Consider the following 25,544-nt stretch of genomic DNA (forward strand, 5'->3'; position numbering starts at 1 on the left):
CGAATATTCGCACCAATCCGCAAATATTTGCAAATTGCATACAAACGAATTTCATCAAAAAGTTTGTTTTTTCGAACACGCCGCTAATTATTCGTGTTCGCCGATACAAACCATTGGTTCAATGATCAGAATGGTTATAAGAACCATTTTCTAACATGTGAACGTTTATCTTGTGATGTACACAACTGCGTATTATTAGCAACCGCGTAAGTGTAAGCTAACATGTACATTTGCTATTGTGGCCGCCATGTTTAGTGAATTTGATTCACTATGAGGTGAATTAAACTCCCGATTCCCTGCAAATCAGAATTCGTCAGATTCGCTTCGCTCATCTCTAATTGCGATTATCGGCCAAATGAGTTCTTCTAGAAACACTTGTTGCTGATAATTACACTATAATTTGTTTGATAGAGCAGCTTTTTTTTAATTCTGTACTTGTTAGATATGACATGAAGTTGTATAACCATCAGACACTTAAAAAGCTACAGAGAGGTATCCTGGGTAAGATGGTCATCCAGCAAAAACAAGGATACAAAAATAGCTCCTGCATGTCCAACAGCCCATAGGAAGCCGGATGGATTGTGGAGGCCGAGTGGGAATGTAATGAGGATTGACATTTCTTTAACAGCAGTTGTCCAACTGCTGTAAACTGGCACTGAAGAGTTGCACTAAGAAGATAAATATACTGTAGTAAGTCTTATAGTACTAGTTTTCCGGTGCAGTGCATTTTTTGAACCCAACTAAAGATGTAAACCACTACCACCACGCAGCCAGTAAATGTAATAAAGTGGACATGCACTTACAGTAGGGGCATAGAGAGATGTATATTTTTCCCATAAATTTACAAATGAAAACAGCTTATTTCTGGCACCATATTACCATATTTGTCTCTAACCTACACAAAAAGCAGTGTGCACCAAAATAGTTACCAAAAAAAAAAAATCAGCAGACAATTGTTATTATGGGCCTAAGCATGCACTCACACCCTCAAACGGGATTTTCTAATGGTTAAAAAATATATATATATATTGCCACTATATTGTCAAATAAAACCAATAAAAAATAAAATAAAAACCATGTTCACATGGCGTGAGACACCGGCCAGTGTAAGAAGAGATCATCCCGGCCGGTTCACTGCCGCTGAATTCGGATGCAGGTGCATCAGTGCGTGCCTGCATCTGAATTCCACGCTGTACACAATGGAGTGTGCGGCCGGAGCTGCACGCTCCATTGTGTGCACTGATAGGTTCTCTTCGGCCGCAATTCAATGAATAGCTGAAAAGCTGAAAACTGACATGGGATCCCTGACAGGGTGTATACTATTTGTATACACTTCGGCCAGGATTTTCTTAGGCTGCAGCACTATGTAAGTTCCGTAGGAATCGATTGTCCATTACTTCGGAACTTACGTAGTGTGAACATAGTCTGATACTGTAACACTGCTATACAAGGGAGATTATGCCACACCATGACCACTAACATAGTGCACATAGTGACTGGATAGTGCCAATATGCTAATATTGAATAAAAATCACTATACATGGATCAATATATCCATCATACTATTACTGAATAAAAATACTATACTCACACTAATTCCCCTCCTTACAGCATGTATATAGTGGTGATCCCAGCACAACCTAGGCTCTGATTATGGTGCAGTTACATCCAGTCACAGGTGGTGTCTTCTTGAAGTCATTCGCTTTCTTTGTCTGAATCTGGCTGTATATTAGTAGTGCAAAACAAGAGTCTGTGGAGCCTCAGTTACGAGTCTCAAAACACGGGATAGCCAGATATCTCTAGCCTGTTGCCAATGGGGTGCCTCCATGATGGGGAGAGCACCACACCACCCTGATAAATAACCCCTTAAGTCCCACTCGGTTGCGAGTATTGGAACATAGACAGGGAAACAACAGGGTGGCCCCTTTTGTCAATGTCTAACTCAAGGTGCGAGTATTGCGATCATGACAAGGGCTTGCAAAGGCAGGCTTCCACCCACAGACAGCCGTTTCGGGGTTTTTGCCCCTCGTCAGTGTGGGGTAGGATTCTGGCTAGTTGGGGCAATGAAAAATCAACCAACAATTTTGATTTGATTTTTCATTGCCCCAACTAGCCAGAATCCTACCCCACACTGACGAGGGGCAAATACCCCGAAACGGCTGTCTGTGGATGGAGGCCTGCCTTTGCAAGCCCTTGTCATGATCTCAATACTCGCACCTTGAGTTAGACATTGACAAAAGGGGCCACCCTGTTGTTTCCCTGTCTATGTTCCAATACTCGCAACCGAGTGGGACTTAAGGGGTTATTTATCAGGGTGGTGTGGTGCTCTCCCCATCATGGAGGCACCCCGTTGGCAACAGGCTAGAGATATCTGGCTATCCCGTGTTTTGAGACTCGTAACTGAGGCTCCACGGACTCTTGTTTTGCATATTTAAATATTTGGGGGCATCAGTGGAGACTCTTGATTGAGTACTTCATTGGAATTTTTTTCGCTGTTCTCCTTGAGTTCAGTGATTACTGTGTTTTGTTGGTTGTATATTAGTAGGCAGTAGAAGTAGGTAATCTGCCCCTTTATTAGGTAGAAGACCCTCAGTTGGTACATTACATTACTCAATTAGGTAGAAGTACCTAGTAGATATGTAACCCCATTCTCCATTCTCCATTAAAGCGTAACTGCCATTTCAGGGTCATATTCAGAAAGCAATAAATATCAATAGTTCACGCGATTTTAAGAAACTCTGTAATAGGTTTTATTAAGAAAAAGAGTTTACTTCTCTACTCAAAAAGCTGTTTCCCACCTCTGCCCTCACTTCAGATGAAGCAGGATCTCTCTGTCCATTCTATCCTATAGAGAGAGAGGAGGGGTCGAGAGGATCAAGTTGCGCACGAAGGACTGAAAACACAGGTTACATTCTGCTATCTTATCTCCCCAAGCTGCTAGATAAGAACTGACCTTTCTCACCTGTGAATCCAGCATTTATGTGCCCAGACAGTGAGTAAACAGCCGGTATGTGTGTCTGTTCTTCCTGCTCCCTCCTCTGACTCATCCCCTGCCCCTTCCATAGGTTATAATGGACACAACAGAACCCATCTTCACTCTGAAATCGATTTGCCTGATAAAACTTAGATGGGTTGGGGGAGCCTTTTGAGCACAGTAAGAGGCTTTTTGCCTAATAAAACCTATTACAACGTTTCTTAAAATCGTTTGTACTATTGATTTCTGCAAAAAAACAAAAACAAAACATGACAGTTACATGCCCTCTGTAGGTATAGATGGGTGCCCCCCCCCCAGATGACACATCTTCCCCTTATGCCATGTGCCATGTGTCATCCTATTATCTGTTGCAGAACTACAACTCCTATTAGGTGATGTAGTTCTTCACATTACCACATACCATGATGGGAGATGTAGTTCTACTGTGCCCCTGCCTCCCCCTCCTATACTGTGTCCTCTAATCTGTTGCAGAACTACAACTTACATTATGAACTGCCAATAGTACATGATGGGAGTAGTAGTTCTGCAACCTGGGTGGCTGCAGGTGGGAAAACTACAACTCCCACTATGAACTGTCAGCAGGGCATGATGGGAGTAGTAGTTCAAGGGGGTAATCTCACCTATCCTGGATCCCGTTCTTGCCGCCCTTGTCCTCTTTTCCCTTGCCAAGGTGAGTAGAAAAGGGGCGTTGGGGGGAAGGGGTGAATGGGGGGGGTCGGTCACGCGTTGAAGTCCTGGACAGGGTGGGGGGAGCTTTGGGGCTGTCGGAAGGCCAGCTGGTAGCGCTGCCAGGGTCTAGGGGGGGCTCGGGGCTGTCAGGCGACGGGCAGGCAGTGCTGCCAGGGTTCGGGGGGGCTCGGGGGTGTTGAGTGGTGGACGGACATTGCTGCCAGGGTCTGGAGGGGCCAGAGAGCATCGGGCGGCCAGCTGAGAGTGCTTCTAGGGTCTGGTGGTGGGCCTTGGGGGTGTCCAGTGGCAAGTGAGCAGCACTGCCAGGGTTAGGGGGGGCTCGGGGTGTTGGGGAGGCAGCGATGTCAGGGTCCAAGGGAGGATCGAGTGGCTGGTGGTAGGTGTCGGACTGTGGCCACCGGGTAGTGCTACAAGGGTCCGGGGGGGGGGGCTTGGTGGTGTCAGGCGCAGGCGGGCAGCAATGCTGAGATCCCAGGAGGGGGCAGGATCCAGTGCTGCAAGGGTCTGGGGGGGGGATTGGGGGTTTGTGCGGCAGGCCTGGCAGTGCGGCTGAGGTCGGTGGAGGGCGGGCTTGGAAGAGTCGGGTGGCCGGTCAGGCACCGCTGACATCTGATGTGCGTGCCAATCCAGAACTCCGGACACTTTTGTGATGTGCATCAGGAAAGCGTCTGGTTTTCTGGCGCTCCCATAGAGTTCTATGGGGACATCCATGCCTGAATTCTGGACAAAAATAGGACAGGATCTAAAATATCCTGACCTATTTTCTGGAACGGACATCCTTCAAGAAAAATCCTGAAGGGTGTTTGTAACTAATGTACTCTTATGGGTACCTCAACTGTCAGCACTTAAGTTATCTGTAAAGATTTGTACTGTTGCATCAGGTGTACTATTTGCACTTAGTTACTCTCCAGTAAAGTATTCTCATTTTTTACCTAAACGCACTAGACTTTGGTCTACACAACTGCAGCTACACATCTCTGTACACTTGTGCTATTCTCTATTTCTGCGCTGTAGCAGTGCCAACTGTCGGGTGGGTCTCATACCACTCTAGGCAACCATGACTATTGCCCAAGTGACCCAAAACAACCCCCGGCTACTGGTACGATGGCTACCACATACATCCAACAACTTTCTTTACAAAACACTTTTATAGGTGTGTTAGGTACAGTCTGGAAACACCATCACTTAAGTTGCTGCACTGTATCATGATGTCAAAATACCCTTCAGCCAGTGTCAGTGGTCAGGGTGCCACTATAGGTCCAAGTGAGATTACTGTCACTGCAGTGCCAGTCCCATCTGCACGCCAGGTGCTCCTCAGTTTCGCACATTGGCTGGTCCCAGAAACATTCAACGTTGACAACCTCATGAAGAAAGGAGATGTTAAGGCGTCACATGACTTTAGTCCCTTACCGCCTTATGCCTCCTAGTTGGGGGCTACCCATCCTACATGGGTAGTACGAGCTCCAATCCTTTGTTACCTGGGCAAAGCAGACTCCCGAGGTTTCCCAGTCATCCTGCGCTGCGCAATAGGATATGTAGATGTATCGTAGCTTTGTCCCACTGGGTTAATTTCCTATTGCTTCAGGTAACTGCGCTGCACGTTTTAGAGAGGTTCCTAGTTGCTGTCTTTAGTTGCTGTCCTGAGTCCCTGACAGAGAACCTGGACAAGGCCAGACCCTGGCTTACCTTTAGCAGAGACAAGTTAGTTTGCTTCCTCTCACATTGAGAACGTGACCAAGACTACACACTTCCTCCCGGTAATAATTAACTCCTCCTACAAGGGGTAACTAAACCCTCCTGTGAGTGGTGGGAGCTGTGAGTGTGTGGAGAGAGAGAGAATAGGATAGCATAGGACAGCATAAGAGAAAAAGCACCTGCACGTGTGAGTTGCCAGAAAACAACACATGATACAAAACAGTTCCCTCAGCTGTGCTTAAAGCTAGATAACACCAGAGGTGACACCTAGTGGGGAAAACACAATAGTACACCATCTCCCACTTGTGTGAACCTGAGGGAGTAACTTGCTTAGATGCAATAGACAGCACCCTGTGCTGGGACACCGCACTAAGGTCTACTGTCACATGGTTATGTTATAGGCTCTTACCAAATGAATTTTTTAATATGCTCCCATCCACAATGTTTGAACCTGTTTATGTGCCCTGGGAGTTAACCCAGCAAGAGCCACCTTTGCTGCTTTCATTGATCAAAGACCAACACTGAGGCCTTTTATTTGCAATTTCCCAATCGCCAGTGTAGCAAACAAATTCCAGGATCACAGAGATTACACAACTAGTAACCAATAATTTAGTTAAAATATAATTTGTGAGCTTGTATTGCATTGGGAACTATGGAGTTATTGGTCAATAAGGTCCCTGAAAATCTTCCACAGAGAATAAACCTAAGGTTCAGAGCTTACAATTGTCAGTACAGCACATATTCCATGATGGTAAGTGGATCCTATTTAATACAGACTTGTAACAGTGAAATTATTTAACTAGTAATCAAATTACCTATAGAAATGAACAACAACAAAAAATATCATACTAAACTTAAAATCATCCCTCTTAGGCTATGTTCACAAAAACTATTTTGCTCAGCATGTTGCTCTGTATTTTTTTCAAAACCAGGAGTCGGTTGAAGACACAGAAAATAATCTTTTCATTATAATTTTTTTCTGCCGGTTCCACTACTGATTTTGGCTGCAAATACTGACAGAACTATTCATCAAAATACTGCGTGTGAACATAGCCTTAATAGGAATGTTTATATATTTGCTTGTTTGTCTGTTTTAGGGGACTTGGCTTTAAAGGGAACTAATCAGCACAATTGTGCTGATATGGTTCCCAGCTACACAGTATAGATCTACTGTGCTTTGCCCTAATGTTACCAACTGCATCTGCAGCTGTAGATTTATCTCGGTGGGGAAAAGTAGTTTTATTGCAGTGCACAAGTCTGGGAGAGGGGCAGCAACTAGTAATCTATCTGGGCAGGAGCTGCCCATGACTAGTCACAGCTCTCCGCCTGCCATTGCGTAGTGTGGGATGATTGACAAGCAGGGAGGCCACTAACGGGTCTCTTTGCCTGTCAATCATCCCCGAACTCACTCAATATGAGATATGCTGGCTAACTAGTTGGATATTTTATTGCTAGTTATTAGGCTGTCATAGATATTTAGACCACCCAGTGTCTGGGTGTACCGGGTCCGGAAAACATGAGGAGATGGTAACTATTCACTTACATAAAGATCTCCTCTCTAAGTTAATAAATCATGGGTGAACTTGGTCCTGATTAAAAACCTAACCCTCTACTGCCCCGAAGATTTTTCCCTTTTTCAAGGGGAGAGACTAAGCTCTGCTTGCAGACGTCAGTTTTTTAAAGACTCGAATGTGTACATTTCTATGGGGATTTCCTCCTATCTCCAATCAGACAAAATGTATCATAAGAGAAAGGGTTTTATGGCCAATAGGGTTTGTGAGGGTGGTATTGCTACCTTGGCAGCCAATAGAGACTAAACTGCTTACTGAGAGAGACAATTGATTTCATCCTATCACAGGATCACAAAGGTATCACACACAACAGTGTACTTAGGATTTTAGCGTAAAATTTCAGATTTAGGCTATGTTCAAACAACGTATGTTTTGTATAAATCACGGCCGTTGTTGCAATTTGCAACAACAGCCATGATTTAAACAAAACATATGTTGTATTGAAATGAATAGAGTCCCGAATGGAGTACACATAGCTAACGCTCCGTTCGGGATTCCATCCGGCCGCACAAAAAACTCACATGTCAGTTCACACAATGGAGGGTGCGTCTCCATTGTGTACAGTACATCAGAATTTACCAGAAATAAAGATCATCCAGTCGGGTCACAGAATGTTCGGCGTTATACCTAGTGTGAACCAGGCATTAATGTGCATGTCAATGGTGGTAGGTTCTACTCAGTGAGAAAATTACTTCTTGGACAATTGTTGTCAGATAGCATATACATATGCATATCAGGCAGTTTCATATATGATGTATAGATGTATAATAAGTAGGCATATATGGTAAGTGAGTATATAGCTAGATATAGATTTTTGACTATATGCTGATTAATGTACATACATGAGTCTTACATGGCAATATACATAAAATATATATACATAAGTTTTAAAAAGAAAAATATATATATATATATTAGAGATGAGCGAACTTTTGAAAACTTCAGTTCCAACGTTTTGTCGAATTTCAACGCAAAGTTCAGGTTCATTTCGAACCGTACCAAAACTGTTATAATAGGAGAAGGATTGAGGCTATATTAGTGGTAGTATTACAGAGTATAGGTTCGAGAAACTGCAGGAGCTATTGCAGTGAAAAAAAGGTAACATTTCATAAAGCCAAAAATGTTATTACTCAGACAGGGCATATAACTTTCACCACATATGTCATGGCCATCTCTCAGGCCCTGCAGGGCGACTCACGGTACCAAGCTCCTGCTCCTCTCTAGGGATGATCGAACAGCGGAAAATGCTAGCTTCTATCAAACTCGAACCTAGCCGAACCTTCCGCATTTGATTCCTGATGCATTCCCAGTCTGTGGGGAAGAAGGAGACAGCCTGGAAACCGCCTGGAAATCCGGGATTCAACATAGGTAATAGGCTGTATCCCGGGATTCCAGGCAGTCCCCTGGCTGTCTCCTCCTTCCCCACGGACTGTGAAGGCATCAGGAATCAAATGTGAAAAGTTTGGCTAGGTTCGAGTTTGATAGAACCTAGCATTTTCCGCTGTTTGATCAGCCCTACTCCTCTCCCCTACTGTCCGTCTGAGCTCGCTTGCTCACTTAGATTTAAAAGGCCAGTGCGACCTTGATTGGCTGCAGCCTGTAGCCTTTCATTATTTAAACCATGGCTTACCCTGGCACTCCTGTTGGAGACTCTGCTATTGCAACCTTACATAGTGGTTCCCGCTTTTCTGCCCATGGTTTCTGCCCTCTGTGACTGTTGCTCAAGTTCCAGCTGTGAGTTCTGCTGCAATCAAAGCTTGCCTGCCTATGTGTCTCCTGTTGCACCTTGCCCGCCGCTGCCAACAAGCCAAGCCAGGGGGGGGCACCCTGCTGCAAGTCAAGTCCCTGCTGCAAGTCAAGCCCACCTTGTGGCTTACACCATCGCTATAAGGTAGTACAGCAGATCCACGACTACTGCCATTACAATAGCTGACATGTTACAGCATTTAAGCTGTCAGTAGTAGATGATAATGACTGTTTCGGGGGATGAGCATTGTAAAATGATGCAAAATGAAGTTTTCTCCCTGGACAGCAGTGGACATTGGTGGATCAGCTGTGTACACTTACGTTTTCTCCCTGGAGAGCAGTAGACATTGGTGGATCAACGGTGTACACTTATGTTTTCTCCCAGTGGCAGCACTATTAGGGGCAATCTATTTTACCGAGAGGGGCTTAGAACAGACACCTGGAAGTGGCTGCATCAGCATTGGCATCTTTTTTAGACCCAATGGGGCCTAACACAGAGGCCTGGAGGTGGAAGCTGCAGCAGACTAGATTATGAGGGGAAGAAGTGATGTTACAGAGAGGTCTTTTCATGGGCCATCCTCTGAATTATCTCTCTATCCTTTTACTTCTGCGAGGGAGCTGCATCTCGGTGGTTAATTGTAGTAATTGTAGTTACCCTGGGGCTCTCTCTATTACTGCTGTCTAAGGTGTTGGTGGAGACGCCCTTGATGTTGGTGAGGTGCAGAGAAAAACAGACCACAGACAACATTTTTCATGAAAAAATGATAAAATTAGCATTCATCTTATTTCAAGTTCTCTGCAGTTAGCGTGCAGGTTTAATCATGTGCTACTTTTATTGCCAGCATCGTTATGGACATGGCAATAATAAATATGTGTACTATTTTTATATTTTTTTACATTTTGGGGCTATGTTCACACTACGTATCTTTCCGCTCATAGTGCGAACCGCGAATATACGCACGTAGTTTTGAGGTTGATGCGTTTGCTTGAAAGTATACAATATAGGGCCGCACAATGCACACTACGTATGAACTTACGACCGGAACGTATACGCCGCCCTGAAAAATTAACAAGACCATTGTTTGAGGACGAAAATGTTCCAACTCACGGCCGTGGATTTACATGCGGTCCCGTACGAAGTACTTATTTCAGTCAAATTGAACTTGATTTTTCAATCCAAAAGGTTCTGTGTGTTTTACTGGGCTGGGCGAAGATTTCCAAGTAAATGACCAACTGTACTACGGGCATATGTTCGTGGTGCGTACGCATCTGGCCGCATGTCGATTTTTCCCACGCCCGTAGTTTCAGCCGCACATGTACGGCGGCGTAAGAACTGCGGACGGAATCGTACGCAGTGTGAACATAGCCTTATTGTATTGGGGACTATGGGGGATTATGTGTATATTTTACTTTGTTTAGTTATATTTTTTGGTGTGTGATTACAGGCATAGGCAAAGCTAACCAGGCTCAGCCTTATAGAGCGTTTACACGGACAGATTTCAAAGGGGTTGTCCAGCTAAAAACTTTTTCTTTCAAATCAACTAGCGTCAGTAAGTTATACAGATTTGTAATTTACTTCTATTAAATCTCAAGTCTTCCCATACTTATTAGCTGCTGTATGTCCTGCAGGAAGTGTTGTTTTATTTTCAGTCGGACACAACACTCTCTGCTGATCTCTGGCCAAGACAGGAACTTTGTCTTCGTTTTCTATGAATCCCCATAGAAAAAACCTATCCTGCTCTGGACAGTTCCTGTCTCAGCCAGAGCACTGTGTCAGACTGAAAATAAAACAACATTTCCTGCATGACATACAGGAGCTAATAAGTATGGGAGGATTTGAGATTTTTTTTAATAGTAGTAAATTACAAATCTATATAACTTTCTCATACCAGTTAATGTGAAAGAAAAAGTTTTTCTCTGGACAACCCCTTTAACTGACAGAAAAGAGGAGAAATCTCAGTCTTTCCTTTATAAACTGTTAATAGTCTGTTTCTGGCTTTGGCTTAAAAAATCTGTCAAATAAATCTGTCTGTGTAAATGCTCCATTAGGCTTAGCCTGATCAGCTTCCGTAGTAGTGACACAGGAGGCCTTGGGGAAGCCTCCTGATGTCACAGCAACCATGGGGGTAACTGCCAATATCTGGGCTAGGCCCGGGTCTCGGCAGTTGCCGTAGGTGTCCGGCTATCATCCCAGGCACATACCGGCTCATCCATCTGCCAGATTGGCTTGTAGATTAGGACGTATCGGTACGTGAATTTGCGGCAAAGAGTTAATAAAATATCTGTCAATAAAGTGCATTTCCTCTAAACACACACACAACAATAGGTGCTTACAAATCACTCAAATGAAATATATAGCATGAAGGCAATAAAATACCATCAAGTATTAGATATTTTAATACAATAAAAACACAATTGTATGGCACTTGTGAATCAGTTTGTTAGGTTTGGGACAGACAGACACAAGACAGGTGAGGCTATTGCACTGGCACCCGCTCCGCTGTTCCTGCCTGCTTACTGTAATCTATCCTAAGCAGCGGCGGGTAACTGGGTTACGGTCCCTAATGAACCTCTCCTCTCTCAAACCTCTCCTGCTCTGGACAGTTCCTGTCTTGGCCAGAGATGTCAATAGAGAGCACTGACACCAGTTGATTTGAAAGAAAAAGATTTTCGTTGGACAACCCCTTTAACCCCTTTCCAACCTGGCCAATTTTAGTTTTTTCTTCCCCGTGTTTAAAAGGCCATAGTGCTTGCATTTTTTCACCTACAGACTGACATGAGCCCTTATTTTTTGTGACACTAATTGTACTTTGCAAGCCGGGATCAGCGTCATTCCGATGCTGAGTCCCAGCCCGGCCAGTACAACGGATCCCTCCCCTGCGATCGAGGGGGGGGGGGATCCAGCCACTTGACACCAGGGAGAGGGGCTATGGAGGACTTTTAAATGCAGCTGTCATGTTTGACGGCTGCATTTAAGTGTCCTAATTGGCGGTTGCAGAGATCGAGCACACCCGCTAATGGATGCCATCCCGGGCTGCAGAAATCAGCCAAGATTGCGGCAGTTCAAAGCAGGGTCTTGGCGCGACCCAACTCTAAACCACCCCACTCGCAGCAGGACGCACCGATACATCCTTCTGCGGGAAGGGGTTAAGAAAGAGGCTACGCCTTAGAAAAATTATCCCTTGTCATTACATTGACTTACAGGGCCACTTAATATGGTGGTTTTGGTGGTTTCCTAACAGGAGCTGCCCCTTGGCCGGGTCCTTCCCGGAGGGATATCTGGCTAGTCCTGTGTTTTGAGACTCTTCAGTGAGGCTCCACGGGCTCCTCTTTTGCATATTCATGTTTTCCAGGGGGCAATGCACCTAGGACTTCACTGCATTGAGCGCTTTCACTAGCAGCCGTCAGTGTTGTAGTTTGGCTGGTCTCCCTGAGTTCAGCAATCTATTTCTCTTATGGCTCTACTAGGCATTGCTCCCACCTAGCCAGAATCCTGCTCCACACTGATGAGGGCAACACCCCGAAACAGCTGTATGTGGATGGTTACCTAGCCTTGGTTTATCCCTTGTCATTACATTGACTTATAGGGCCACTTAATATGGTGGTTTTGGTGGTTTCCTAACAGGAGCTGCCCCTTGGCTGGGTCCTTGCCGGAGGGATATCTGGCTAGTCCTGTGTTTTGAGACTCTTCAGTGAGGCTCCACGGGCTCCACTTTTGCATATTCATATTTCCCAGGGGGCAATGCACCTAGGACTTCACTGCTGCAGCGTGTTGTCGTTTGGCTGGTCTCCCTGAGTTTAGCAATCTGTTTCTCTTATAACTTACTTAATAGCAACAACCAAAAAGAATCATTCCAGGCAAAACCGACCCAAGGTTGTAGTGCTGTGCAGGTTGCAGCCAGTAGTCACAGACCTAGTATTAACGTTGACTTGCTTTAGGACCCTATTACACCAACAGATCTGACGACAGATTATCTGCCAAAGATTTGAAGCCAAACCCAGGAAAGGATTTGAAAAGAGGAGAAATCCAGTCCTTCCTTTATGACCTGTTCTCTGTTTATAGTCTGTTCCTGGGTTTGGCTTCAAATCTTTGGCAGATAATCTGTTATCAGATCTGTTGGTGTTAGGGTACCATTACTCTTTGTAAATGTGCAGCAGGTAATACAATGAATCTTCAGGTACACTTGATACAGTTCCAATAAATACACATATGTAGAACCACCAGATCTATAGGATAAGTGCTGAGTAGAATGTAGTAGAGTTGATAAGGTTGTACTGAGGTAGTAGAGAGAAGGGTGCCGTCAGAGTCTCAACTCAATTAGTAATGTGCTCTGCCGGGAGGTTAGAGTATTTAGAAGAATACTTATAGAATAAGAAGAAGAAACAACCTGTGCCTGCGGCTTGACCTTTCCTATAGTCTTCACACCACCTTCTGCCCATTAGCTTTGACTGAACCGTATTGATGGGTGACACAGGCCCCAGACCCTGTTACTTGGGTTGAGCGGAATGGTTAGGATTTCCTAAGTACGTTGCGAGATGGAGTTCATCGACTTTCTAGTAACTTTGCTCCACCCCGATATGGTCATAGCTGTTTGGCTTTTCTGCGGAGACTGTCCTGCACTGTACTGACTCTTATTCCTCTGCATTGGTTGAGGTTATCTGTAGGCTGTAGCTTGTTTGGTGCTTCAGGAAAAAGGGTTGCGTGAGCTGTCTGTTCTGCATCCTTCCCATGCGGGGTACTGACTCAGACTGACTTGTGACCTGGAAACTCCTCCCCTTCCTGTGCGGTGTGTGTTGTGTGGTTGGGTGGAAAGAGTGCAATAGGAGAATGGGATAGAGAAGAGAGAATAGGGCAAAAGAAAGAAGGAATTCTACTGGACAACAGAATCTGGTACATACAGAAACAATAACCCTTTCATTTACTTCAGCCGTGCAGTTTCTAGACCGTAGTTACACACTATAGCGACATCTAGTGGTCATCTTCAGTAGCACAACAGCTACAGCAAAATCACAGATAAGTACAGACTTTTACGAGGGGTGTAAAGAATAGCAACACCCACAGTGGGACACGACACCTGCATTGTCCCCATATAGTAATAATGCCCCCCTGCATTGCCCCACATATATTAATAATGTCCCTCTGCATTGTCCTCATATACTAATAATGTCCCCCTGCAATGCCCCCATATAGTAATAATGTCCCCCTGCATTGTCCCCATATACTAATAATGTCCCCCTGCATTGTCCCCTTATACTAATAATGTCCCCCTGCATTGTCCCCATATACTAATAATGTCCCCCTGCATTGCCCCATATACAAATAATGCCCCCCTTTATTGCCTCCATATAGTAATAATGTCCCCCTGCATTGTCCCCATATAGTAATAATCAGGCCCGGATTGGTAATTTGCCAGACCGGGCAAATGCCCGCTGGGCTGCCTTGATTTGCAGTCCAGGGGGCCGCCTGGTCTGCATACTTTACTGCATTAATATAAATAGTGCAGAGGCCGCCTGCTGCGCACTGCTGTGCTGAAGAGGGCCGCTGAGAGACACTGAGGAAAGCAGCCGCTGACAGTGTCAGAGCAGTGAGGTGCACATGATGCCAGACGCTGTCGGCCCAGAAGAGGAGGAGGAGGAGCAGATCATCTCATGTACAGTAGTGGGGCCCGGTGGCTGTCTGTTGTCTGTGAGTGTCTAGTATAGTGTGTGCTGTTGTGTGTGATGTCTTCTTAAGCTGCTGAGGCCGGGCTGCTCCACTTTCCTGCGATTCATCACTTCAGGAGGAACAGAGGTGCTGTTGAGGTGTTGTTTCTGCTGCATACATCTATGTGTGGTGCCATTTGTCACCATGTCTGTGTGTCTGTCAGTCACTGTGTGTGTGCTGCTGTCTCTGCTGTGTGTCACTGTGTCTATGTGTGCTGCTGTCTGTGTGTGGTGGGCAGCCGATTACCTGAGTGATGATCCCTCCCATCATCTTCCTCCTCCTGGATCTCCTCCACTGGGCCTGCTGCTGGTGAGTTAACCCCTGCAGCACCCTTGTTATGTTTTCTGTAACTTAAACTGCAGGGGTTAATGAAGTCACTGTGCCATGTGCACCCCTCCCCCACTTAAATACATTGGTGTGTGTGTGTGTGTGGGGGGGGGGGGGGGGGGGGGGATGGGGGGGGGGGGGTTGCAGTGCAGGGGTCACTTAGTTCCTTATACTTTGCACTGCAGCACTCTTATGTATTCCAGGGGGCTGCACATTTCACAGTTACTGTATTAATCCCTGCTATACTATGTATGTACTGTATATATAACATCCCTCCCCTATATAGTGTATACATTGTCTGCTCTATCATATGTGTGCTTTATATATAACATCCCTCCCCTATATAGTGTGTACATCATCCCCTATACCCCTGCAATTTATTAAAGGCACTGTGCCATGTGCACCCCCTCCCCCTCTTGAATAAATTAGGGTGCTGCAATGCAGGGGTTACTATATTGGGGAGGGGGGCACATGGTACAGTTACTGTATTAACCCCCGCACTGTATCACCCTTATGTGTTTTTTAATAATTTCTGTGAAGGGCATTATAAGATCAAAAATACTTCAAAGTTTTGCCAGTATTTAAGGTGTGTGAACATAGCCTAAAGGGAGGTCATCAGACCCACAGGAAGATCAGAGTACATAGAGTAAAGGCCATGTTCACATGGCGTAAGACACCGGCCATTCTGTGACCCAGCCAGGTGACAGAACGGCCGGTGTCAGAGAAGATCATCCCGGCCGAATGTCTCATATTGAAAATAAAATACAAGTTTTTAATCCACATCAGTGCTGAAAAAAAGTTTTGGGGATACATAGAGTAAATTAGACATAAAAATTCGCAAGTAAATTGCTTGTGTGAAACCGACCATATTTTTAGACATTACTGCGTGAAACTGCAAATTTTGTGGGCTGGTGGGATTTGTGTGCCAGGGCTGCATTTTGGTCCCAGTCCGGCCCTGGTAATAATATCCCTCTTCATTGCCCCATATACTAATAATGTCCCCCTGCAAAGCCCCACATACTAATAATGTCCTCTTGCATTGTCCCCATATACTAATTATGTCCCTCTGCATTGTCCCCATATACCCGGATGATAAGATGAGTGCGCGGGGGCCTCCGCTGTGGGCGCCCCGAGCAGTCACCCGGCCCGCCCGGTACTAGAAACGGCCCTGTGCACCAGATACAATGCATTTCTGGTCTGGAAGTGACCCTTCTGCACATTTAGTTTGTTGCAGGTCAGAGACATATATCTATTATCTAATAAAGAAGCATTTTGTGATAAATTTATTGGTCTATTTAATGATGCAAATGCAGGTCCATTGCTGTGCCAGAAAGGGCCATAGGTTCCATACAGGCATATTATATTTTAAGCTTTTAATGCAAAGCCTGAGGATAGGCTATTAATACATATTCATTGGAACACTCCTTTAAGTTTATATTCACATCTTATGTACTGTATGTATCAGCAGCATTTCTTAACTGTTTTTTGTTTTTTTTCTTGTAAAAAAAATAAAAATAATAATAATTATTATTTTACACTTTTAGAAATTCCTTGTGGCATTTACATTTGGTGCTGGAATCCTTTTGGTCGCATGCAGTGCAGAGTGTTTCATGGGTGAAACCAACCCTGAAAAGGGGGAAGGTTGGTGTGAATGAATTTCCCCAGAATTAGCAGTATACTGTTAATATTAGTTTTTAGGTTTTAATAATGATTATACAAAGTACGGCTAGTAGTTGCTTTAAAGTTTTACTATCATTAGTTTACTGGCAACAATGAATTTAACAAGCAGTAGAGCACTAGATGTGATGCTTAACATGTTGCAGACACCTAGGGGGAGATTTATGAAAGGATGTAAATATACACCTGGTGTAAACTGCCCATAGCAACCAATCACAGCTCAGCTTTCAGCTCCACTAAAATGAAAGCTGAGCTGTGATTGGTTGCTGTGGGCAGTTTACACCAGGTGTATATTTACACCCTTTCATAAATCTCCCCCCTAGTCTATTTTATTTTTTGGTTATGTTCTCACTATGGGAGGCATTTATTAAGTCCGGCGTTTTTTACGCCGGACTTAAAAATGCCCCCGCAGCTCCGGCGGTACGGGGATTTATGTAGAGGCGGACTGGAGTAGGTTTTCGGCGTACATTTGGGCGGAACGGATGATAAATCGCGCGGACTCTGAGTCCGCGCCCTCCGTTCCGCCCACTTCCCGCCTACTTTCCGCCCCCTTTCCGCCCCCTGGCGTACTCGGCGGAAAGTGCCGATTTGCGAATATTTTATTCGCAAATCGGCCATTTGCGTATAAAATAATACGCAAATCGGCACTTTCCGCCAAAAATCATCCGTTCGCCGGATGATACATGTGGCCCTATGTCTTTTTCTTTACCACTTCACAGCCTTCATTTTGAACCCAAGCAAGGGCTGTTAATATATACCAATTGTAAAATTATTATTATATTATTGACGCAGATTACCATCTCAAACACCTGGGGCATATTCATATGATTGGTCATATGTATGTGACAGACATAGGTCAATCTTCTGTGACTTACACCTGTATCTAGACGCAGGGTCCCAGCCAGTCCTATCTGGCCACCTTGTAACAGCCAAAGGTGGCCAGGAAGACCAAAACCTCTTCGTTTATATACTGTAGGTTTCTATATAGTTACATAGTTAATATGGTTGAAAAAGATACATGTCCATTAAGTTTAACCAAGGAGGGGGTGGGGGAAGGGAAGGAGGAGGGTGACGGCTAGATTCTGTACATACAGTATGCATTTATGTTATTTTAATCTACAAACTTATCCTGTTTTGAAACCCTCTACTGTTTTTGCTGTGACCAGATCCTGTGGTAGACTGTTCCACAGATTCACAGTTCTCATGGTAAAGAAGGCTTGTCGCCTCCAGAGATTGAACCTTTTTTTCTCCAGGCGGAGGCAGTGCCCTCTTGTCCTTTGAGGGGGTTTTACCTGGAACATCTTTTCCCCATATTTCTTGTAGGGGCCATTTATATATTTAAATAAATTAATCATATCTCCCCTTAAACGTCTCTTCTCCAGACTAAATAAGTTTAATTCTTTTCATCTCTCCTCATAACTAAGATGCTCCATTCCCCTTATTAGTTTAGTTGCTGCCTTTGTACCTTTTCCAGCTCTAGAACATTCTTTACATGAATCTGAGTCCAGAACCCAGTGTAACTCCCCCATAAGACATATGATGCATGGGTTATTAGTACCCAGATGCATAACTTTACATTGATCCACATTGAACCTCATTTGCCAAGTGGACGCCCAAACACTCAATGTGTCTAAGTGTTGTATTACACCGGCACATCTTCCATTGACTGTACTGCTTTTTAAAAGCAGTCAGATAAAATAAAAGGAATATAAATTACATATTGTTGTAATCGTATTGACTTGAGGAACATACATAACATGTCAATTTTACATTTTACAATTTTACAACAAAATAAAAAATAAAAGTGCTAAAATGAAAATTAGCCTGGTCCTACCAGCTGATTCTCTACCAACTCGGCATTGTTAGAAATAACAAGATCCAACAATGCATCACTTCTTGTTGGCTCCTCCACAAACTGGCCTAGAAAATTATCCTGCAATATATTAAGAAAATCTCTCCCCTTTGTGGTTTTAGCTGAACTGTGACCCCAATCTATATATGGATGGTTGAAATCACCAATAACCACCACTGTCCCCTCCCGGGCAGCCCGCTCTGTTTGTGTATGCAGCTGACTATTTATCACCTTGGCATTTTTCAGTGTTTACCTCCCTCTGTAGTTCTACCCACAATGCTTTCACATCCTCACAGTCATCAGCCGCTATTGCATCTTTTACACTCACTTTAAAAGGGTTATCCAGCGCTACAAGAATATGGCCACTTTTCCCCCACTCTTGTCTCCAGGTCAGGAGTGGTTTTAAAGTGACACTGTCACCCCCTATTTGCATTCTGACTGCTCTCCACAGGTGTAAAGGGTAAATGTTACAGCTTTCATTACTTATTTTATATTATACCTCATGGTGCTTGTTCTGGTAAAAAGTCGTTTTTATCACCTGTGGATTGGAATGTCTGGGCGGGGCCTTGCGGCCTATGTGCCACATCTCTGTGCCCCAAGGGCCACTTAGCCCCGCCCTATCCGCGATGTCATCACCGCCTAGAGCTTTAGGCTGGCCCTTCCAATGGCTACTGAAGGGGTGGGGCCTATGCGACAATGACGTCACAAATGGGGGTGGGGCTAAGTGAAACTAGGGGCGGAGCAATATGGCACATAGGGCACTAAACCCCAGCCCACATATCCCCATCCATATGTGATATAAACGAATTTTTACCAGAACAAGCACCATGAGGTGTGATTTAAAATAAGTAATGAAAGCTTTAACATTTACCCTTTACACCTGTGGAGAGCAGTCAAAATGCAAATAGGGGGTTACAGTGTCACTTTAAATTAAGCTCCATTTACTTCAAAGGAGCTGAGTTTCAAACCACACCCAATATGGAGACAAGAGTAGGGGGAAAAGTGGCCATGTTTTTGAAGAGCTGGATAACCCCTTTAATATCATTTCTGACATACAGACATACTCCTCCTCCCCTTCTGCCCACCCTGTCCCTTCTAAAATGTAAATCCTTGAATATTGACAGTTTAGTCATGTGAGGAGTCCAGCCAAGTCTTAGTCACACAAACCACATCAATGGAATCCTCCAGAACCAAGGCCTCTAGCTCCCCCATCTTGCTGGCTAGACTTCTGGCATAGATTTTTTCAATACCAGAAATGGGATTTTTTTTTAAAAATACTGTGGCTACAATCATTTTCGCTGCTCATTGTGGATCTCCTTACTCATTACTCTTATCTTCCCCCCCACATGTCCCTTCTCCTCAATGTTCTATCCCCTCTCTAAACTCTAATCAGCCACTTTATTACTTACTACATTGTTTGATTTTTCCTCCCATCACATCCCTAGTTTAAAAATCTTTTACCACCTCTAGGATCAGTGGCGGATTACATCTTGCCACCTCATCTGGTCCTTTGCTCTGCCCCCCCCAACCCCACCAATAAACATCTTGCCACCTTGTTTTCTGTTGTTGCCCTTAACATATGGCCATCTGGCCCCCCTATGCAGCCTGCCCCAATAATCATTGTCCGGTCCCACTGCCAGGCAGCCTCCCCCCAGCCCCCAATGGTCCATGTTCCGGTCCTAGCACCCCCAGTGCCAACACACACTGCTTACATGTAAGCAGGGCCGGACTGGGACTGAAAATCATCCCTGGCATTCCAGAGCACACAGGCCCGCTCACCGCGCGGTGATGAGTTATGAGAGGAAGTTGTGAGCGCAGCACGGCTACATGTTGTATCATCACAGCCATGACTGGAATTACAGATAATAACACAGTAAATGGGGTCAGAAGCTTCCGTATCTGTACTGTGTAGCTGAGCTGCAGTTCCAGGTCATCACCACTACACAATGTACAGAGACAGAAGCTTCTGGCCCAGATCACCGTGCTGAGTTTAACACCACCACCACATACTGACTAATACCACCGCATACTGACTAATTCCACCCCCTACTGACTAATACCACCGCATACTTACCAATACCACCGCATACTGACTAATACCACCACATACTGACTAATGTCACTACATACTGACTAATATCACCACATACTGACTAATGTCACTGCATACTGACTAATACACCCACATACTGACTAATACCACCACATACTGACTAATGTCACTACATTCTAAATAATACCACCACATACTAATACCACCACATACTGACTAATACCACCACATACTGACTAATTCCACCACCTACTGACTAATACCACTGCATACTGACTAATACCACCGAATACTAAAACCCCCGCATACTAACTAACACCACCGCATACTGACTAACACCACTGAATACTGAATAATACCACCACATACTGACTAATGCCACCGCATACTGACTAATAACACCACATACTGACTAATGTTACTGCATACTGACTAATGTCATCGCATACTGACTAATACCACTGCATACTGACTAATGTCACCACATACTGACTAATACCACGACATACTGACTAATACCACCACATACTGACTAATACCACCGCATACTGACTAATGTCACCACTAATAGTCACTAATACTGCCGCTGCTACTGAATAACATCCATTGTACACAGATCACTATCACCTCATACAGTCATATAGAGGTACCCAGCTCTACACAGGTTCTGTACACCATATACATTACAGTGCTGTTATATCAGGTGACTCACAGGGGACGTCTTCTCTGATCGGAGTTCTTCCCTTTTCATCTTCGTCTTCATCTGCTCTGGGCCATCATGAGAACTTCTCCGAGCCACGAATCCACAGAATCTGCCAGACAGACATATTAGGCTTCTCACTCTGACACCATCCTCATCTTTTTACAAACTGCACATCTTTATTGGCCCCTTTACACCCTCCTTTACTAGGTAGGCTGACTCTATGTGATCCCCCTTATAGTATATGCTTTCCTCTATGTAGCCCCCTTATAGATGGCCCCCTCTCTCCCTATGTTGTTCCCCTGCCCCTTATAGATGGCCCCTTCTCTCCCTCCCTTATAGATAGCCCCTTCTCTCCCCCCTCCCTTATATATGGCCCCTTCTCCTCCCCTTATAGATGGCCCCCTCTCTCCCCCCCTTATAGATGGTCCTCTCTCTCCCACCCTCCCTTATAGATGGCCCCTTTCTTATCCCCCCCTTCCAGATGGCGCCCTCTCTCCTCTCCCTCCCTATAAATGGCCCCTTCTCTCTTCTCCCCCCCTTATAGATGGCCCCTTCTCTTCTCCCACCCCCTATAGATGGCCCCCCTCTTCTCCCCCCCCCCTTATAGATGGCCCCTTCTCTCTTATCTCCCCTCTCTTATAGATGGCCCCTTCTCTCTTATCCCCCTCCCTTATAGATGGCCCCCTCTCTCTTATCCCCCTCCCTTATAGATGCCCCCCTCTCTCTTATTCCCCTCCCTTATAGATGCCCCCTCTCTCTTATCCCCCTCCCTTATTGATGGCCCCCTCTCCCCCCCTTTATAGATGCCCCCCTCTCTCTTATCCCCCTCCCTTATAGATGGCCCCCTCTCTCTTATCCCCCTCCCTTATAGATGCCCCCTCTCTCTTATCCCCCTCCCTTATAGATGCCCCCTCTCTCTTATTCCCCTCCCTTATAGATGCCCCCTCTCTTATCCCCCTCCCTTATAGATGGCCCCCTCTCCCCCCCTTTATAGATGGTCCCCTCTCTCTTATCCCCCCTCCCTTATAGATAGTCCCCTCTCTCCCCCCCCCCTTTATAGATGGCCCCCTCTCTCTTATCCTCCCTCCCCCCCCCCCCGTGCAAGTCAGATAAAAAAAAAAAAAAAAAAACTTACCTAACAACCCACTCCCCCGATCGCCTCTTCTTCTCCAGCCTCTGTCTGCCCCCGTCTGATGTGCGGCTGCTGGGGGTGTCGCGTCCTGACCCCGGCAGCGCGCGCATCATAGAGCTCCCTGTATGCTGGGGATGGGACTTCCAGCACAGGGACGCTCTCTGTACCGGAAGTCACGGCCACAGGGAGCTCTATGATGCGCGCGCTGCCGGGGATAGGACGTGACACCCCCGGCAGCCGCATATCAGATGGGGGTGACGAGCGCTGTGGGCCGGGACTCCAGGGACAGAGCGCCACTGCAGAACATCACTCAGGGGCCCACTGGGCCCCGAAAGTGATGTGCTGCTGCTCTGTAATGTGGGCGGCGCGGCATGGGCCCCCCCGGAGCCTCGGGCCCCGGGCGGCCGCCCAATCCGCCCACATTATAATCCGCCATTGCCTAGGATTCTCTCTCCCAGCACAGCGGACCCCCTTCCATTCAAGTGCAATTTATCTATGGAATCAGATTATACCTCAAAGAAAAATCAGCCCAGTGCTCTAAAAACCCAAAACCTACTCCTTTTTCACCCTAATCTCTCTAAGTTCCTGCTGTCTCTCCTGCGATGCACATGGCACACACAGTATTCCAGAGAATACAACCTTGGAGGTCCTTCCCTTCAATTTAACACCTAGTTCTATAAAATCGTTGTTAATGGACCTCCACCTACTTGTATTTTGTCATTGGTTCCCACATGGACCATGATAGCTGGGTAATCCCCAGGGCCTCCAAGTATTTTTGTTCACCCTTTCCACTCCATGCCGAACCCTGGCACCAGAGAGACAGCAAACCATTTGATTGAGGCGATCTTGGTGACAAATTATTCTTTCCGTCTTCCTGATTATGGAATCCCCTACAACCACTAGCTTTCTAGGTCTATCCACAATACCACCATTCCCACCACTAGTTGGACTGTTCTCCCGGCTGTTAAGGACAACAGGATCCACTAGAGTTGCCATTTCTGACACTGATGCCCTTGCATGATCACCCAACTTGGCAATTTTGCTTGGGAATACAGCAGGAGAAGTGTCCTTCCTTTTCTTGGATCCCCTTCTAGTCCCTCTAACTACATTAACCCAGCTACTTACTTGGGCCTCCTGATTTATATCACCACCCTCCATCACGGTTATAGTTATTCAGGATTTGTATGTTGACTTTTTTGTTCAATTTTAATTTTTAGGATGTTACTACAGAAAAAGAATGCATCCACCAGGCAGTCAGTGGCGGAGCAAAAATTGTATGGACTGTACATGCGGTTCTGACGGACACTTTACATGCTGCTCAGCGTAAGAAAAATCCTTCACTAGATCAGCATAGAGAACACTACAGCAATCACCTATAAGATTAAATCTCTGACAGAAATAGCTAATATTGATTATCTTGTTACAATGGTGCCTCTTACTAAGCAGATAGTGCTCCTGACTGTGATAGTGTACAGTGCTAGGCCAAATATAATTGCACACACTTGGTGCCCCCCTGAATAATTGTCTCATGCATATTGCCTCAATAGTGCCAAGAAGAAGAGTACACCCAAAAAGTAATAGTTACAGATCTGGTTTTTACACAATTAAATTTATGACTTGTAATATATTTTTATAACAAAATATAATGTGCTTTTCTTCTTCTTTAAATAGTTATGGCAGACCAGTGAACTATGATGAGACATGCAAATTTGTGTTTGACAAGAAGGAGTGTGTTTACAAACTGATTCCAAATGAAGATCCAACCAAACAATGTCAATCATTTGGAATGGTGGGATAACCAGTTGTCTGCAATGTCCTCCTCAATACTGGTCTTTTTTTAAGAAAAACTGTCACATTTATTTACCATGTAATTTACTGGGTAACATAAAATAAAAACCTATTATTGATAAAAACTTATTTTTCTTGCATGACATCTTGATTTAGTTACACTGTTTCCCACTTGAAATAAAAATATATATATATGATAAATTATGCTAAAAATCTTACGAACCAAAATTTCTTTATGAACCGCACTGTCCTGTCTCACTTAGTGATTGGCTGAGCAGGCTGGAGGAGGCAGTGGGGGACACCGGAGACTGGAGCAGGAGGATGCTGGGGGAGTGTGGACAGGTAAGTATGATGAGCGAACTTGCTGAACCGCATTAAAACACCTACACACCTGCAATCCTTTAGCTGTTTTAGTGCGGTTTAATGTATAAACAAACACAAACTTTGCCTCAAAGTTTGGCAAACTGAACTTCCCTAATTTCTACTAAAAAACAAAGGTTTTCATAGCACCCACTGACTGACCCACTGTAAGACAATAAATCATCCTATTATCATATCTCAGGAAAGTATGCACTTATATACCAATTGTTTTGTTTTATATTGAACAAAAGATACAAGGTCGACTACATTAATCAGTACAGAGGTGTCCAATAAATAACATGTAGCTATATTTCCTTTGCACTGGAATTTTTTAAACAATGTATAACACTTCATGCCCATACAGTGGCATAATTCAGTGTCTTCAATTGGTGGTACATGTTGACAATTATTTCTAATATACACATACACGGTAATAAGCCGGGTTCATACTACATATAACACTAGCCGTTCTGTGACCCGGCAGGGTCACAGAACGGCTGGTGTTACTGAAGATCATCCAGGCCGATACTGCAGTACCGGCTTGATGATCTTCATTTCTGGTGAATTCGGATGCGGGCACACCCATGTGCACCCGCATTCCAATTCACCACTGCACACAATGGAGGGTGCGGCTGGAGCCACACGCTTTACTGTGTAAAGTGACATGTCTTGTGTGACTGCTATTCTATGAATAGCGGACACAGAAAACTGACATGTCAGTTTTTTGTGTGGCCGGATGAAATCCTGGCCGGAGCGTATACACATAGTATTCTATTCATTCCAGTACAACGTATGTTTTGTATAAATGACGGCCGCTGTTGCAATTTGCAATACGTTGTGTGAACATAGCCATAAAATGTAAACCACAAAAAGTGAAGGGAATAACATTTACTATTCTGTTAGATATGCAACTTGCCATTTGCCATTGTAACAATGTCAAGTGGAATATATTGGGCAGCAATTGAATGGAAAGTATTCTACTTAAAGGGGTTGTCCGGAATAAATGTCTAATTAGCCATGCTGCCGGGGCTGTGGGGTCATGACAGTAAAGTATATTTACCTGTCCAACACTGGCACAGCTGCCGGTTCCTGGGCCACCCACTCTACGCCGCTGTCAGCTCTTTGACAACAGACGGTGATGTGCCATTCCCACAGGATAGAGCCTATACTGACCAGCCATTTGCTATGGATGCTGTCAAAACGCTGATCCAGAGACACCACAGGAGGACACCAGGGGAGTGTGGAGAGGTA

At 44.9% G+C, this 25,544-nt stretch overlaps 1 protein-coding gene across 2 annotated transcripts in view; it reads left to right on the forward strand.

Moving 5' to 3' along the window:
- Positions 1–6,033: 6,033 nt before the first annotated feature.
- Positions 6,034–25,544, forward strand: part of LOC138799397 (beta-microseminoprotein-like) — a 72,159-nt gene continuing 52,648 nt past the window's right edge. The window contains exons 1-4 of one of the 2 annotated variants that reach the window (XM_069980507.1): positions 6,034–6,131; positions 16,273–16,369; positions 23,363–23,468; positions 23,817–24,062. In XM_069980507.1, the coding sequence (XP_069836608.1) occupies positions 6,126–6,131; positions 16,273–16,369; positions 23,363–23,468; positions 23,817–23,943 (336 nt within the window). In that variant the 5' untranslated portion in view covers positions 6,034–6,125 and the 3' untranslated portion in view covers positions 23,944–24,062. Of the gene's footprint in view, positions 6,132–16,272; positions 16,370–23,362; positions 23,469–23,816; positions 24,063–25,544 lie in introns of those variants that run through there. The other variant, XM_069980506.1, reaches the window with a different exon arrangement.

This window comes from Dendropsophus ebraccatus, chromosome 8 (genome assembly GCF_027789765.1).
Source record: "Dendropsophus ebraccatus isolate aDenEbr1 chromosome 8, aDenEbr1.pat, whole genome shotgun sequence".
NCBI classification, from domain to species: domain Eukaryota; kingdom Metazoa; phylum Chordata; class Amphibia; order Anura; family Hylidae; genus Dendropsophus; species Dendropsophus ebraccatus.